The following is a 15,379-nucleotide window of genomic DNA, read 5'->3' as shown; positions in this document are numbered from 1 at the left end:
CTTGTGACTCCTCTGTGTTTGTTTTTTTTTTCAGTTCTGCTGTATATGTCCCAATGTAGCAGTTTTAACACAATGTTTAACACAATGTTTTGAGCATTGTTTTATCTGGATCATACCTATATCATGCAGGCAAAGCCTGCGTTTATTCCCACTGATAATTTACGGCCGCTCTCAGCATCGAGCACTCAGTGCCAGAATTACGGACCTGGGAGCAAATGTGTCAAACACCCCTTTTCCTGGATTCCCCTTTTGCTCTTCAGCAAGAGGCACTTTTCTCTGGCAGACAGGGGCAGTCATGCTGGTGGGCAGTGGCAGATGGGCAGCAGAAGAGCAGTGCCAGCCGCCCCACTCCTGCTTCCCCGTGTGCCCCTCGGGGTGCAGGGACCACTGCTCTGCCCAAGGCTCACAAACGGGGCCACCTGCTCCTGCACACTGGAGACATGGACAGGGCTCACCTCACATGGCCAGGGCTCACCCTTATTGTCCTTACGTGGCAATAAGCTCAGGTGGCATCCTGTTCCTGGGGCTTTCCTGGGCAGGGAGGAAGGTGAGGGCTGGCTCCCTCTGGTCAGCATCAGGTTTACGTGATGTGAATGCACATATGCCCTCATTGCTGCTTTGCTTCCTGCTTTTTAACAGCAATTGTTCCCATCAACCTGTCTCTTTGAAAATGTATCAGATTTTTCAAAAAATACATTTGGAGGCTATCTAGCGGCTTCTGTTAAAGAGATTAAAAAAAAAAAAAATCCACTTCTGGAAGATTCAGGTTTTTGCTGATGGTTCCCACAACATAAATCCAGTGCATGGTTTGGGCAGCACAGGCCACAGTTAAATTTGACCTACAAAATTAAATGTAGCCCAGACTGTATATGAAATAAATAGTCCTATAGCAAAAACAGTTCACATCACATTTGAAAGATGATCATTCACATCTGAAAGATGATTCAGAATTGTGCTGCTTGAAGCCCTAGTTCCTGTAATTCCAGGGATCACAGAAGCAAGTCTACTTTCTGATTAATTAGAAAAACAGAAGAAAAAAAAATTAAGTGGGAGGGAAAAAAAGAAAAGCCAAATATGCTGACTGCTAAGCTTTGGAAGCTACAATCAGGTGCCCCCAGGGGAAGGCAGAGCTCTCCTAATGATGACCAGTGAGACCGACATCACCGACAATACATATCCAGGTATGAGATCCTACAGAGAATTTAAGTTAATGAATGAATATATAAATACATCCTTAGTGGTTCTCAGAGATAGGCACCCAAATTATTTGATACTAGGCAGAAAAGGAACAGCACCATCGCACAGAACCATGGCAAAGGAGGGTTAGACACTAGCAGAGATACTCAAACTCTGCCACGTGTTGCTGTGACTCAGGACTTGGGTGCAAGGCTGCAGTGCCCATTACAGCAGGGTGGCAGTGAGAGAGATGGAGCCTCCCAAGAAAGAAGCGTAAAATGTTCCATCACAGCTCTGAAGTCACGCCCCTGAAAGCACCATCCATGCTGAGCTTTTAACACAGCCACACTGTTTCCCACACACTTCAAAACCAGAGGGATAGGTAAATCCCAGTCAGGAACAATGACAGCAGGCCAGCCTGGTTCCAAAGGCCCTCTGTAGCACCCCACTGTGCTGGGGTGGCTCTCCAAGAGACAGCTGCTAAGGGGAAATTACCAATGATCAGACCATGTAACCAATCTGGTGCACTCAAGGGATGATGGCTCTCAACTCCAAGCCAAACACACAGATCCTGCCATGAGATGCTTTTTCTGTGTGGTCCCCTCCACAGCTTTGAGGAGGAGAAAAGCAGAGACAAAAGGAAAAAATGTCTCTATAGGACACGTGAAAGCACTACGCGAGCCGCTGCTATTGCAAAGGTGAAAAAGAGGAAGTTTATTTTCTGACTCCAGCATTTATACTTTTCCAAAGGTGACAGTGGATTGGAGGGTGAATGTGCCACCTCTCCAATGACATTGGACAAACTACTAGTACATCAAGTTTCTCTGCCTCTATGGAGGAATGCAAAACAATAAATTGTTTACAGAAAGTTGTGTGAGAAAGTTCTCTACAAGAAAGTAAACTCAGAAGGCTTTAGAAAATCTTAAGACTCAGGGCAACAGAAAAACAGATCACAACATCCATGTCCCTAAATGCTGTGTCTTCATGGGATATTATGGACTCACCTTCTGTTTATCTGGGATTGTTCCACTTCAGCCCCAAAATAGATCACAGATTTTAATCCTATCAACTTTCTTGATTTACTGGGTTTTTTACATATCTATTGTCAGCCACTGTTTGACTTTAATAAAGATTTACCGACTAAAGTAAGTTTCATGCCCACATTTCTGGGGATGCAATGATGGAAAATATGAACCTCTGCATTTGTTTCTTGGATATACAAGAGAAAATGTTTATATTTTCAATTTCTTTCCCTCCCACATTTTCAAACAAAATAGGAAAGCAATCTCTTAATTGTTATTTCTTTAAATGTTTGCTAAACTATGAATTTACTTGGCCTTTCTTACAGTAAATATCACTTGCTTACGTGTGAGAATTACTCATCACTCCTGAGCAGATAATAAAATCAGGGAATACAATGGCAACAGCAGACAGGAATCAGCATGTTCCTGCATTTGGTGAGCCACATGCCTTCTTGATACAACTTCACCCAGAAGAGAAATGTGTGATTTTACCAGGTAAGTATGTGGCCTTGACCTTAGCTCTTCATTTAAGTTAACAGAAACAGAATGAAATTCTCAGGTCAAGCAATAGGTTGCAAAACACACATAAAGTGCTGACAGAGCTATTTGACCTGTGCCTCAATATTTTTCAAGTGACTGATTTTGAAAATAAATTGCTAACAATGCAGCTGCAGGAATATCATGTTGGTTTATTCTCACATCAGTGACTGAGAAACTGTAAATAGGTGTGACAGCTGCTGCATCTCCTCTGTTGTCACCACTCTGCTGCTCCTGTGAGACAGGCAGTGAACAGGATGACTACTAGGACTGACAGGAGTATAGTATGATCCTGAGGCAAAGAGTTGTACATGAACTCTATTACTCTTAAACTGATGTCAGGGTTTCTGTCAAAATCAGCACAGAGAAAGATGCTGCTTATTTTTGGGGAAGAGCATACCCTGTTCTGCTTGTTGGCCAAGCTTTACTGAAATGGTTCAGAGTCTGAAAGTTCTAGTTTTCTGAACTTCTATAAGATCACCTGCCAGATTAGTTTTAAAGGAAAAGACACCATAGTTTAAAACAACCAAACAACAAAACAATATAAAAATCAGAGCTTGATAGTCATGAATCCAGTACCAAATGACAGAGCTGTAAGCTTCAAGCTTTAGTTTCTTTGAAACTAACATCCAGAAGAACTCGAGGGATGCTCTGAGCACTACCTGCTGGGCCACCTGACTGCACGTGTGGAGTAAGAAGGATTTCCTGCTTTGTTTCTGCATCCAATGGCCAGTTTAAGCTTCCACTAAAGAGTGCCAAACTGGGAATAAGTGCTTGCTAAGACCCTTATCTCCTCTGTGGCCTCATGGGACAGTCCAGCCTTCCTCTCTGTATCCTTTAATTTCAGGTGAAACTTTACACTCTTCATGAAAAGTTCTGAGGTTTATGAGAATGAAAATCACATTAGAGGTTGAACTCTCTAAGCTGTAGGTTACTGCTGGATGCAGCAGTTGGACAACAACCCTGAAATACAATGAGCAACAGACTCAGCTGTATTGTCTCTCTCTGGTTGCCACCTTATGTGTGCTTGCCCATGCTGGCCCAGCCTATGGTCCCTCACCTCCCTGGTCATGCCACGGCCCTGTGGGACAGAGCAGAGACACCAGAGATCACCACAGTCTGGGGGTGCAAGGTCCCAGTCATGTCTCACACAAATTTACAGTATATGCCTGATGGCTGCTTATATTGTAGTGCCCCTGAGATCTCTAGAGTAAGTATGGAGATGCACCCACAGCGTAAATGTTCCATATTCCTGTAAAAAAAGATATCATGTGTGTGGTGGGGTCCAGTTGAATTACCATCATAACCTATGGGCAATACAAGATATTGAACTTTTTAATAATTAAAAAATCTAACACTAAGAAATTATTGAATCTGTTTGCATTAATTAATTTATATCCTTGGTTAGACAAGGCTAGAGTGTAAAACTATGTGATTAATTTTCTAACAGCAAAGATCAGTTGGCAAAACAAGACCAACTGTCATTACAGAAGACACTCTCCTATTTATTGTTCTCTAGAACTGAGTTTTAAGATTTTTAGTAACAGTTGACTTTGCCATTTCTAAAGTCAATAGAAACAGAAATAATGAGCTGGCTCCTGGGAGCTGGTCAGCATTCTCTACACCAGTTCAAATCAGACCATGTTGTGTCCTCAAGGAAGACCGCAGAGTTTGGCCAAACTTGTCTTTGCTTCCTCTTCCCATTCCCTTCACTTGTCAGCGTGACCCATGGCATATGCTGGCACTTGAAGGCTTTAAGGCACAGCAAGGGATCATTATCATGGCACCCCAAACTGCAGCTTACATCAGCACATTGTCTTCTGCCTTCTCCATGCCCTCCCTTCTCCACATATGTCCCATGCAGAACAGAGGTTGGGAGACAAATGTTTTAGAGTCAGCAATGTTTATTTAGTCATCCAAATACAGATCTTTAAAGTGCTGTTAAGGGTATTATGTACACTAAAGTGATAAGCAAGATATGCACCATGAAAAGCACCCACGCTGAAAACTACAGCTGGCTGGGTAAAGAAGGTTACCTGTGAAAGTGTAAAGGACAGTTGTAAGAGAAGTCAAGAGGTACATGTCTCTTCTCACACTTGATAAGATTACAGGAGGAATGAGTTGCAAAACTACCTTGGAGAACAAGGGAGAGAGCAAGCACAGCAATTCAATTTCTTCTGCTTCTGTTTCATGTCCTTGAGAAATGCCAGAGAACACACCAGGAGAATAAAACATCTGCCACCCTGACAACAAACTTCTCCGCCTTGCTCATCTGCACAGATTCACCACATGCTCAATCAGACAGCTTAGAGACCAACACAGAATGAATCACTTGACAGCCTGGATCCTATCACAGAATAACCTTTTGACATGCCTTTATGTTAATAACCACATATTTAATGAAGGTGACCTCTAGGTCTGTGACGGGAAGAATATCATAGCACAGACAAAGAGAGAAGAATGTTTGTGAATGAATTTTCAATATCTTTCTCACAAGTGACTGCTGGGCACAGCATCTAGAGGAGAATTCAGAACTTTTCAGATTGAGATTGTAAACTACTATGCTCTAGCTGAAGAACGACCAAAATATAAAACAGAGCAAAAAACATGTTCCTCCAAAGGACATTTCTATTCCTGAGATTTAGATTCTCCATCAAGTACCACTCCATTTTTACTAACCTTCAGCCCAGTAAAGGCATACTAACAGGCTTCTGTCTTTAGTAAGTCAACTGGGAAAGTTTCTGCCCTGTTGCTTACAGTTTCAGTGATTGCAGCATTTTAATTTGCTGCTCTGATGCATTTGCGTCTCTTGTCCCTGAGCAAGAGAATTGTTTACTTTTTCATCCACATCTTCCAGAACTAAACTTAGATTTCTGTAGGACTTGGACTGGAGCTGGTGCAACTGTAGCATCTGAAATAATTCATAGAAGGTAAAGATGGAGGATATGAGAGATGAAGAAAGAAGATACCCAAAGAGGAGAGCATACCAGAGTTGGAAGGAAAACATTTTACATAGGTAAACAAGAGAAAAGTTGTGAGGAAACCCCTGAGAAAGATCCAAAAAAATTATGTGGTGCATCAAGGAGGGCAAGGTAGAAAGACAAAAGGAGAAACCCAACACATTTCAAGTGGAGCTCACATTTAAAGAAGAGCTATTATAATACCTCAAAATGCTTTGGCACTTATTGCAAATTATCAAGGCATTTAATTATATACTTCATTTAAGCAGAAGTTCAGAGAATTACATACGTTAGGCATACACTTAATTAGGGTCTAGATATTTAAAGGTGATCAGGTGCTTCATGTCCTTGGGTTCATCTGACATCTCAGAAATCCTTTAAAACTTTAAATTTTGGTATTTTTGTTTCTGCATCAGTCCTATTGTTACTTTTTTTCTCTGAACATACACCTGAAAACCTCTACATATCAGCTGAGGATACACAGCTCGCTTTTTCCCTTCCATGCAGCAACTCTGGTATTGGTCTCTTTTATCAGTCACACAGAACCCAGCACACCAACTCACATTTTGCAAATGCTCTTCCAGCTCTTTTAGCAGGAAAAAACAAACAAACCAGAGAGGAAGTTTTGTTTTAGTTGTGCAGGCTCATTCCTAGGGTGTTCCCCCTTTCTTAATGTTTGAAAGGCTTACAAACAAAATTACAACAAACAGAACCAGCTGAGGCTAACAGCTTTTAATATTTAATATTAGTAATTTTTAAAATATTCCCACACTAGAGATAATCACTTTGCAAAACAAAAGGAAATGGCCCTGCATCCAGCAGCTTGCTTCATAGAGGTGCTGAGCTTTTCTGAAGTGACTGTAATAGTAATGACTTCTAATTAGCTACTGCTTGGCAAGTTTGGGCTCTAGCAGCTACCAGGAGTGTGGAATTCAGCTAAGACTAAAGATTTAGTGTCAGAGTAGGTGTCATTTCAAAAGGCTGGTGCTGTGAGACAGACTGAGAGCACTGTGTGGGTGAGTGAGCCAGCGGGGCAAGGGGCGGGCAGCGAGCATCGCTCACAGCACCAGTTCTGGCTGCTGTGCACTCTCAGTTGTACTCACAGGCAGAGATTTCCACCCTGTACTGCCTCTGCTCCCTGTAATCCTGCCAGCACTGCAGAGCACACAGGCAGTCAGTGCTCAGTGCTCCTGGTCTCTGTGTCACAGCTGCCCATGTCTTCTTCGCCTACTCAGTGCCCAGTGTAAGGACAGGCATTCCTCACTGCAGCAGCAGAGCCGACGGGACTGCACACCCTGACCACGCAGCACCTTCAGAAAGATGTCAAGGAGTTCACACACTTCATTCTGACCCTTTTTAGTCCCAAACTTGCATTTGAAATAATAGGATAATGTTTGCCAAAGGCTTCCATTCCATGGAAATAGAACAATCCTGACATGTTAACCAGCACAAGAAGTAGATCAAGCCACTGATCAAGGCACACAGCTATTATCAGTTTACAACCAATTTTCAAGGATCTTCCTTTCATATTTCAACATGTGTCTGCTGGGGAAAAAAAGTGTTTATAACATCACAGAGAGCCATCAGTTTTTCAAAAGACACCTTTAAAAATCATCACCCCTGTGAACAGAGGATGGGATGGGATACTAACTCATCAAACCAAGATGTCCGCTGGAAACAACAGGCAGAGGACTACAACAGACCTCACTAGCTCAGGTAGAAAATGCAATTCATGACCAAAAACTCTTTAAAAAAATGAAAGTCCAGCAGAGAGACATAGCAAACTAACAGAGCTGGTCACTGCTGAATTTACTTGGGTTGCTGCTCTAATTTTCTGCTTTCCACATCACTGAACTCCATTTGAACGGTCTAATCTTTGATCAATGATTTAATTTGATGGTGTATGGTCACCAAAGAATCACACTGCCTTACTTAATCCTGTACAGATCATTGAATCATTTGGAGATTTTTGCTTTTGTCTGTTATGGGAATGAGGCTAGGAAGTTGGTGAAACTAGCTTCCTAATGACCAGCATCCATTACATTTTCAACAAAATTTAAACCAGGTTCTCCACCCTTGTGTTTGCAGCTCATCAATGAATTGAGAAATTAATCCAAAATTAGCCAAAACCAAGGTAACACCACAACCACTGCCACCCCATTTATAACCAGTTAAGATTTTCCAGCCTATGGATTCTGAGGACCCAACTGGACTATTCAGCTGCTGTCTAGAAACTCCATTCTCCCGAGTCTGCCAAGAGAATCATTGCTCAGGGTAGGGCAGGGTTGGCCACTTACTGTTCAAGAAAAAGCAGGCACCTCAACAAGCAAGATATTTGGCATGAATGTAGTGCTGCTTTGGTTTTCATTCCTCTTACCTGCCATCTCTAGTTATTCTTTGTGTACAACAGGACCTCAGCTACTGCTGCAATCAACTGTGTTGTGAAATGCTTTATGTCTGTAAAACATGTGAATGTCTATTTGCTATTATATTACAACCCTCCTTTCCACACTCAACAAAAACGGAAATATGTGACATCTGCTCTGCTTGTGAAGTTTTTAGCATGCAACTATTGAAAACGATGTAAATTATTTCAAAAATATTAATGTGTCACAGAATTAGTCTCACAGTTAATGGGCACATGAAACACAAATTATTTCCAGTTTCTTCTAACTCTTGTTGTGCAAAGGTGCACAAACACATGTGCCACATGAGCCACATCCTCCTTTCCCTTCCCCACCACCCACCTCCTACCACATCCTCCGCTTCCAACATGTAAGAACTCCTATAAGAAATTCATAATGTTATTAATTGATGAAAGCAGTCACTCCCAAAACACAGTCTCAGGCTTCCCTGAATTAATAACATGACCAATAAAAGGTTTCTTCTTGTTCTCCTAGGATATTTTTCTATGAATTGCAAAGCATTCTCTCTCTCCATCAGTGCCAGGCTTTAAGACACCTCATTTTAAGCAAGTGGACAGTCCTGCTGATGTTACTGGAACAATATACACGTGTTCCAAGTGCAGTAAATGTTTAAGTGTTTTGCTGGATTGGAATCACTGCTTTTAACATCTTTTGACAGCAATTACAAGCACAATCCTGGAACAACAGCCTCCTCCAAAGTGCAGTATCAACACTTTATAAAAACAGTACGCCCAAATCTCCAGTGAATTTTCAAAAGCTTTGCTGGAACAGAAATTTCTACTATACAAGACTTGGAAATGTAGTCTGCAGTGTTACTGCAGTGATAAGAAAAGTGAAGGGATTCCTCTTGTTCCCCACACTAATAAAAATCTAATGCAATTGTGCCAAGCAGCCAGCAGAAAGAAAACTATAATTACCTCAACTGTTGGCAACATCCTGGATGAGGGCACTGATTTCTGCACACAAAACAGGATTTTGGCAACATCTGGATTATACAGCTGGTCCCTCTGGCTGTGATATACCACAGCAAGACATTGGGACTTAAGATTGAACCAAAGCATTTGAAAACTCCTTAGTTAAACTCACATTTGCTGCTTTGATTCTATTTATTATAAGTCAAGACATTCTGGAGGAATCAAAGAATGCCAGAGAAAATGACTTTAACCTTTGGAAGAAAGTGGAGCTGGTAGAGTAATGGTCAGTGCCCTATTATGCAGATAAGTGAGCACTGAACTGGTTATACAAAATAATGACTACAAGCTCCTAGCTAACATTATTAACGTTTAATGATATAGATCAAAGAGGTTCTGTCTTAGATTCTAATCAGAGCAGCTTTTGGCAAGGAGTTGTTCATGCATCTTTTAATCCCAACTCTCCATTGGTTTGGCAAATAGCTTGCTTTTTGGTGATCCCAATTCTTAAAGAAAAAAAAACAGTCCTAAGCATGCACCAGTAATGTCAAAGCTTCCAAATGGCCACCATTTAGCTCTGTCAAAGACAGACACCCAAGTGCAAGCATGACAAGCAAAGGTCTGTCTTTCTCTGGAGCTTTCTTGGCAGACACACAGACACATGCAGCTCACGTTGAGCAAGCAGCTTGGATTCTGTTTTGAGCTGGTGGGAATAACCAACCCAAATCACAAATCTAAACTCTCTCTTTTTTAATAACCTCAGATTGCCTTGCTGTAAGAAAGAGAACAAAGCTAATAAAGGCTTTGAATCCCTCTCAACCCTTGAGATGGAGAAGAAAAAAAATGTGGGAAAACAAATGCAGTATTATCTTGCACTCTGGTTCCTCTGTGCAGCCACAGCAGAGTACAGCAGATCCTAATTGTGCATCCTCTAACATCCAGAAATCTCATTAGAAAGGAATTACAGGATACTGGACCTATGTCTGGGATTTCTGGAAATGCAGCAGCTCTGTTCAGGTGGCTGGGTGTCCAAGAATGCCAAGCACACCCTCTGTGCACATAACAGCTTTGTAACATGCACAGAGGCTGTCCATGTCAGCTGGAAAATATGAGTATAAAGCTGGTGAAGGTCTGGAGCACAGGTCTGATAAGGAGTGGCTGAGGGAGCTGGGGATGTCGAGCCTGGAGAAAAAGGAGGCTCGGGGGAAACCTCATTGCTCTCTATATCCACCTGGAAGATTGTAGCCAGGTGGAGGTTGGTCTCTTCCTCCAAGCAACAAGTGACAGGGCAAATTTAAAACAGACTCAGGTTGGGCCAGGGGAGGCTTAGATTGGGTATTAGGAAATATTTCTTCATGCATAGTGTTGCTAAGTGTTGGAACAGGCTACCCAGGGAAGTGGTTGAGTCACCACCCCTGGGGGTAGTTAATAAATGTATAGATGTGGCAGTTAAGGACATGGTTTAGTGGTGGACTTGGCAGTGCTACATTAATGGCTGAAATAGATCTTAAAAGTGTTTTCCAATCTTTAAGTGACATAATGATAATGATGTTATGATTCCGTAAGTCAAAATGAAAGGATATTTTAAATCAAAGTTACAGAATCTGCTGTTACATTTTCTCACAAAAAACTTGCATGACATTATTGACCCTAAATGAACTCAAGTGATCCTGTGTATTCCAGGGCTTTTCAGAAGTTATATAGCTCTTAATAATGTATGTTTCATGTGGAAGCATGGATTGTTATTCTGACATGGTAATAGGGAACTATATGGTTTCTTCAAGCAACAACAACAACCACCCCCCGTGTTGTGGGAAAGGTGACCTGAATTACTGCCAGTGCAATGAAAGTAACTTCAAGTGAACTTGAATGATCACTGACCAGACCTGAATTCCTAGAAGAGTAACAGAAAACACAAAAGCAATGAAATTATCTTTATTTTGTAATGGTTTTGCTTTCTGTACCAAACTTGCTCATTTGTTTCTCTAGCTCCTGAAGCATGGTATCACTTTTCATGTTTAAAATGAACCCCTATTACTTCAATTGAAATGAAAGATTGTAAAAATACAACTTTTAATTATTAAACTATACATAAAGAGTTCAACTTCTTGTACTTCAAATCCTCAGAACCTGTTTACAAAGAGGCTTTGAAAATGGAGAATCATCAACTATATATGACTTACTCAAAAAAATCTACAGAAATAGCCATACTCCCAAGGCTCTTGCTACCTTTTCCCTGTTCTAAATGTAAAAGAATAAAAGACCATTTATCTGACAATTAAAATTTTATTTTTACTGTAGGGAGACATACCCAACCATAATAACACTGCAAATTAAGGAAATCCAGTCTTCATTTTCAATATGAAACAGAAAATACAGGAAACACTTCAAGAAAATTAAATTGCAAACATAAATCTTGAAAAATCTATCAGTAACATTATGACTGCAGGTACTGCCCAGCTCATATCAATTTGGATCATACTGAAGACCATGACATCATTTTTCTCTGTCTTCCCATTTTTTTCCCCACTAAAAGCTTCTATTTTTTTCAGGTTGAAGACATTTCAACTCTGCTCCCATTAACATTTTTACATCAGCTGGCTGTTAAATCCATATTAATTTTAGTCTGTAAGAAGCAGGGAGGGGGTAGCTCACTCCTGGGCATCTGACAGCAACCCCCTAACCCCTGATAAAAGCATGGAGTGATCTTAGCCTGGATGCAGCACTCAGCACCTCCCAAAACCAGGCTTTTATGCTGCAAGCAAAAGTCTACCTATGAGAAGTGGCTATTTCTGAGGTTACCTAGACTACAAGAGCACTCTCAAATCACTGAACAACACACAGAAATGAGGCAGTCATACAGCTTAGCAGTGGCTGAACATCTTTGGCACAGCATCTTGAGATGTACAGCATCACTTTTACTAAAATATGGATTTAAAATGGAAACCCAGTGACTAGCTGCTAATAGGCTTTGACTAGGTGTGAGTCTTGCTCATTAGCACAAAGGACTTTAAACTAAAGCCAATTAGAGCACCAGCAGAACAGAGGACACCCAAGCCTGCTCCATCAACTACTGACTGGAGATGAACACACTGATGCAAAAAGGCTCATTTTAAAAACAGATTTAATAGTTTCAGTCAAAAGCTGTTCTCCATGGCACAGCTAATAAATACAGTACAGCTGAGATGTTCAAGCTGCACTTTAGGAGGAGGCTAGATTTTAACTGTTCATAACACACTGTAGAATCCTGAGGCTGCAAGTGCTGACCAAACTTACACACACTCTGCTTCTGTGTTTACATCAGAGGGGCGCTAACATATAGGTCATTTATGTTGTCTCACAAGACATCTAGCAAAGCTAACTTGGGTCCACAATGAGCAGTGCAAAGGTATGATAAAAAAAAATCAATTTCTAGGAACATAAGTAGTCTACAGTATCCTGTAAAAATAAATTAACTTGAGAGGTAACCATTGCTTGTATGCCATTAAGCATCTCAGTTTACATATTACCTATTTTTCTACAAAATACTAATGTGTCTGGTATTCATCAGGTAAAATGTAATACCTGCTGCAGGTGGATGACAATGAGAGTGATAGAAGAGTATATTTAAAAGTGATTATGAGCAGGAAGCACACGCCAATTATTCTATTGTGTTCTTATTTGTTCTTGAAGATATCTCACTGGAGCATACCACCAGAGATGCTTCAGAAATGATTAAAAAAAAAAAAACAACAAAAAACAAAAAGATATAGCAGTGAAAAGAAAGTTGAAGAAAAGCAATACCTAAATTAAAGGAGTAACACTGAGGGTTAAATGTCATTATGGTGACAGGAATGGAAAGGGCTGACAGTTCAGAAAGGTACAAGAGGTCTGTGATGGGGAGTAACAGAGGTAAATGCAGCCTCCACTACTGTACACAGTGACCTAAGAACTGGATTCATTTCCTTCAGCAGAAAAGGAGCCCAGCAAATCCTCTCCTACAGCTCATCAAAGATTAGTTACAAACACACCCCTTGGAGGAGTTCCCCACATGCTCTGCGCTGTGCAGACCCAATGAGCCCTGTTCCCCCACTGGGAGAGATGTGACAGCCCTGACTGCTTCCCACCATCCTCACCACCAGAAGGGCTTTGTGGCACACAGCTCCAAGGAATTCCAGCCTTTCTTCCTGAGGTGTATTGCCTTGCCTTCACCTCACACTGAAACAAAAACTATCCATTGACACTTCTTGTGACAAAGGAAAACAACAAATTAACCCCAAAAGAATTAGGGAGAAAAGCACATGTCGCTGCAAACTGTTGCATTAATAACCTTAGTAAGTATAAGACATATTTGCACTGGGAACTGTTGAGAAGCAACAGCGCTTTGTGACTCTTCCAACACACAAAATTAGTGTAGAAGTTATGTGGAATATGGGACAGCAAGAATAAGGGAGAGTATAAAAAGAGAATGGGCAGCACTAGTCCCAGCTTTGGCACACTCCACTCTGACTATGGGTAAAACCTGCTGCTGTGCTGCACCTCTGCTTCTGTGCTACGGGGGCACTCTCCTTCAGCTGAGGGAACAAAAGATGGACACAGGGAGCTCATTGAATGTGCTGGGAAGGACCACAGGAAAATTATGTGACACCTGCAAAATTTCTTTTGGATACTCCAGTTACCAGGAAGATATAATAGAAATAGAAATTATGCTTCCCTCCCCACTGTGGTTTTCCTTATAAAATATATTAGAAATACGTCCAACTGCTACCTTCAGAAAGGCAGAGCCTGACATCTCCTCAGAAGGGGACTTTAGAAAGGGGACAAGACAAAACAGCCATTGCATTAATGAAACAGAACAACAGCTCAAGGATTGGATTTGGCTTCCAACAAACACTTCCAGCTGACGTCAGCAGTCAGGCAGCAACAGTGCAGAAAGGCTTTCCTGGCCCCCACTCTACCTCTAAATGGTGGGTGACGTTTTTTGGCAAACTTGGATCCAAATGATTCTTGAAAAAGGCCAGTTACACTCTAGGTACCCACATGAATAGAAGAATATATCCTGGAAAAGGTAATGGATGGTCAGTGAGTGTGGCTTTTTTTCAAGCACAGCACTATCTGTCTGATAAAAACCCAATTCACCTGGATTCACCATGATGATTTTTGGCTTTAGGTGGCTTATATATATATATATATACATATATACTTCTCAGTATATTAAGCATGAGTACATTGAACACCAACACATACAGTCATGCCTCGAGCTGGAATGAGAACTACGCTGCAATTTAAAAATTCTGTTCATATGAACAGAGGAGTATTTCTATACACACCAAGCTGGATTCTGTATGCGCAGACAACAAGTTTTAAAAAAAACCCAAAACCACAGATGCACATATAACCGCAGTACGGAACGGGGATAAAGAACCGAAAAATCGCATCTCGGATTTTCATTTACAGCCGGTCTCGGAGGATGGAGAGCTGATTCCTCGCCCTGCCCAGCCCGAGGCCCCGGCAGCGCCCCGGAGGCAGGCGGGGAGCGGCAGCGCCGCGCCGGGCGCTAACAGGTGCTGCGCCCCGAGCTGCGCCGCCAACTTCTCCTTAGCAGCGCTCAGCCGCCTCGTTTTTTCCCTCTTTTATCTCCTCCTCGCCCTTTCCCCAAGGCGCGGGGCCGCTCAGGTTTACACCCGTGCCGCCGCAACTTTGGAGCAGAGGACCGGAGCGGAAAGCAGAGGAGGGGATGCGCGCCCGCCGCCCCCGCCCGGGCTCCCGCCCGTCCCGTCCCGTCCCGTCCCGTGCCACCGTCGCGCACCACCTGCGCGGCCATGAAGGAGAGGTCCATGGTGCTGCCGCTGGAGCTGCTGGCGGAGCTGGCGGAGGTGCTGAGGCTGCCGCTGCCGCTGCTGCTGCTGCCGGGGGCGGGCGGGGCGCGGGGGCGCGGCGCGGGCACCGCCTCCCCCAGCAGCGGCGGGCGCGGCCGCGGCAGCGGAGCCGGCACCGGTACCAGTTCCAGCTCCGGCGGCTCCGGCACGGCCCGGCCCGGCCCGGCCCGGCACGGCCCGGCGCGGCTCGCGGGCGGCTCGGCAGGGGCGGGGGCGGCGGTGACCCGGCCCCCGCGCTGGGCTGGGCTCGGCCCGCCCCCGAGCGGGGGGAGGCCGGGGCGGCTCCGCCCCGCGGCACCTGTGGGGCGGCCCCGGCCCCGCTCCCCTTCACGGCACCGCTCCCCCTCACGGCTCCGCTGCCCCGGCCCGGCACCGATCCCCCTCACGGCCCCGCTCCCCCTCACGGCCCCGCTCCCGCTCCCGGCCGGCAGCGGCCCCGGCGGCCTGAGACCCCCGCGGCGGGGCCGGCAGCAGCCCCCGGCCCCGGGG

At 43.5% G+C, this 15,379-nt stretch overlaps 1 protein-coding gene across 2 annotated transcripts in view; it reads right to left on the bottom strand.

Moving 5' to 3' along the window:
* The window catches only part of C5H14orf132 (chromosome 5 C14orf132 homolog), a 40,986-nt gene extending 25,934 nt beyond the window's left edge, over positions 1-15,052 (bottom strand). Inside the window, exon 1 of one of the 2 annotated variants that reach the window (XM_021549666.3) lies at positions 14,821-15,052. In XM_021549666.3, the coding sequence (XP_021405341.2) occupies positions 14,821-14,850 (30 nt within the window). In that variant the 5' untranslated portion in view covers positions 14,851-15,052. The remainder of the gene's footprint in view (positions 1-14,820) is intronic. The other variant, XM_077783970.2, reaches the window with a different exon arrangement.
* Positions 15,053-15,379: the final 327 nt, after the last annotated feature.

This window comes from Lonchura striata, chromosome 5 (genome assembly GCF_050655825.1).
Source record: "Lonchura striata isolate lonStrDom1 chromosome 5, ASM5065582v1, whole genome shotgun sequence".
Classification (NCBI taxonomy): Eukaryota; Metazoa; Chordata; class Aves; order Passeriformes; family Estrildidae; genus Lonchura; species Lonchura striata.
This window is presented reverse-complemented; position numbering and strand designations above follow the sequence as displayed.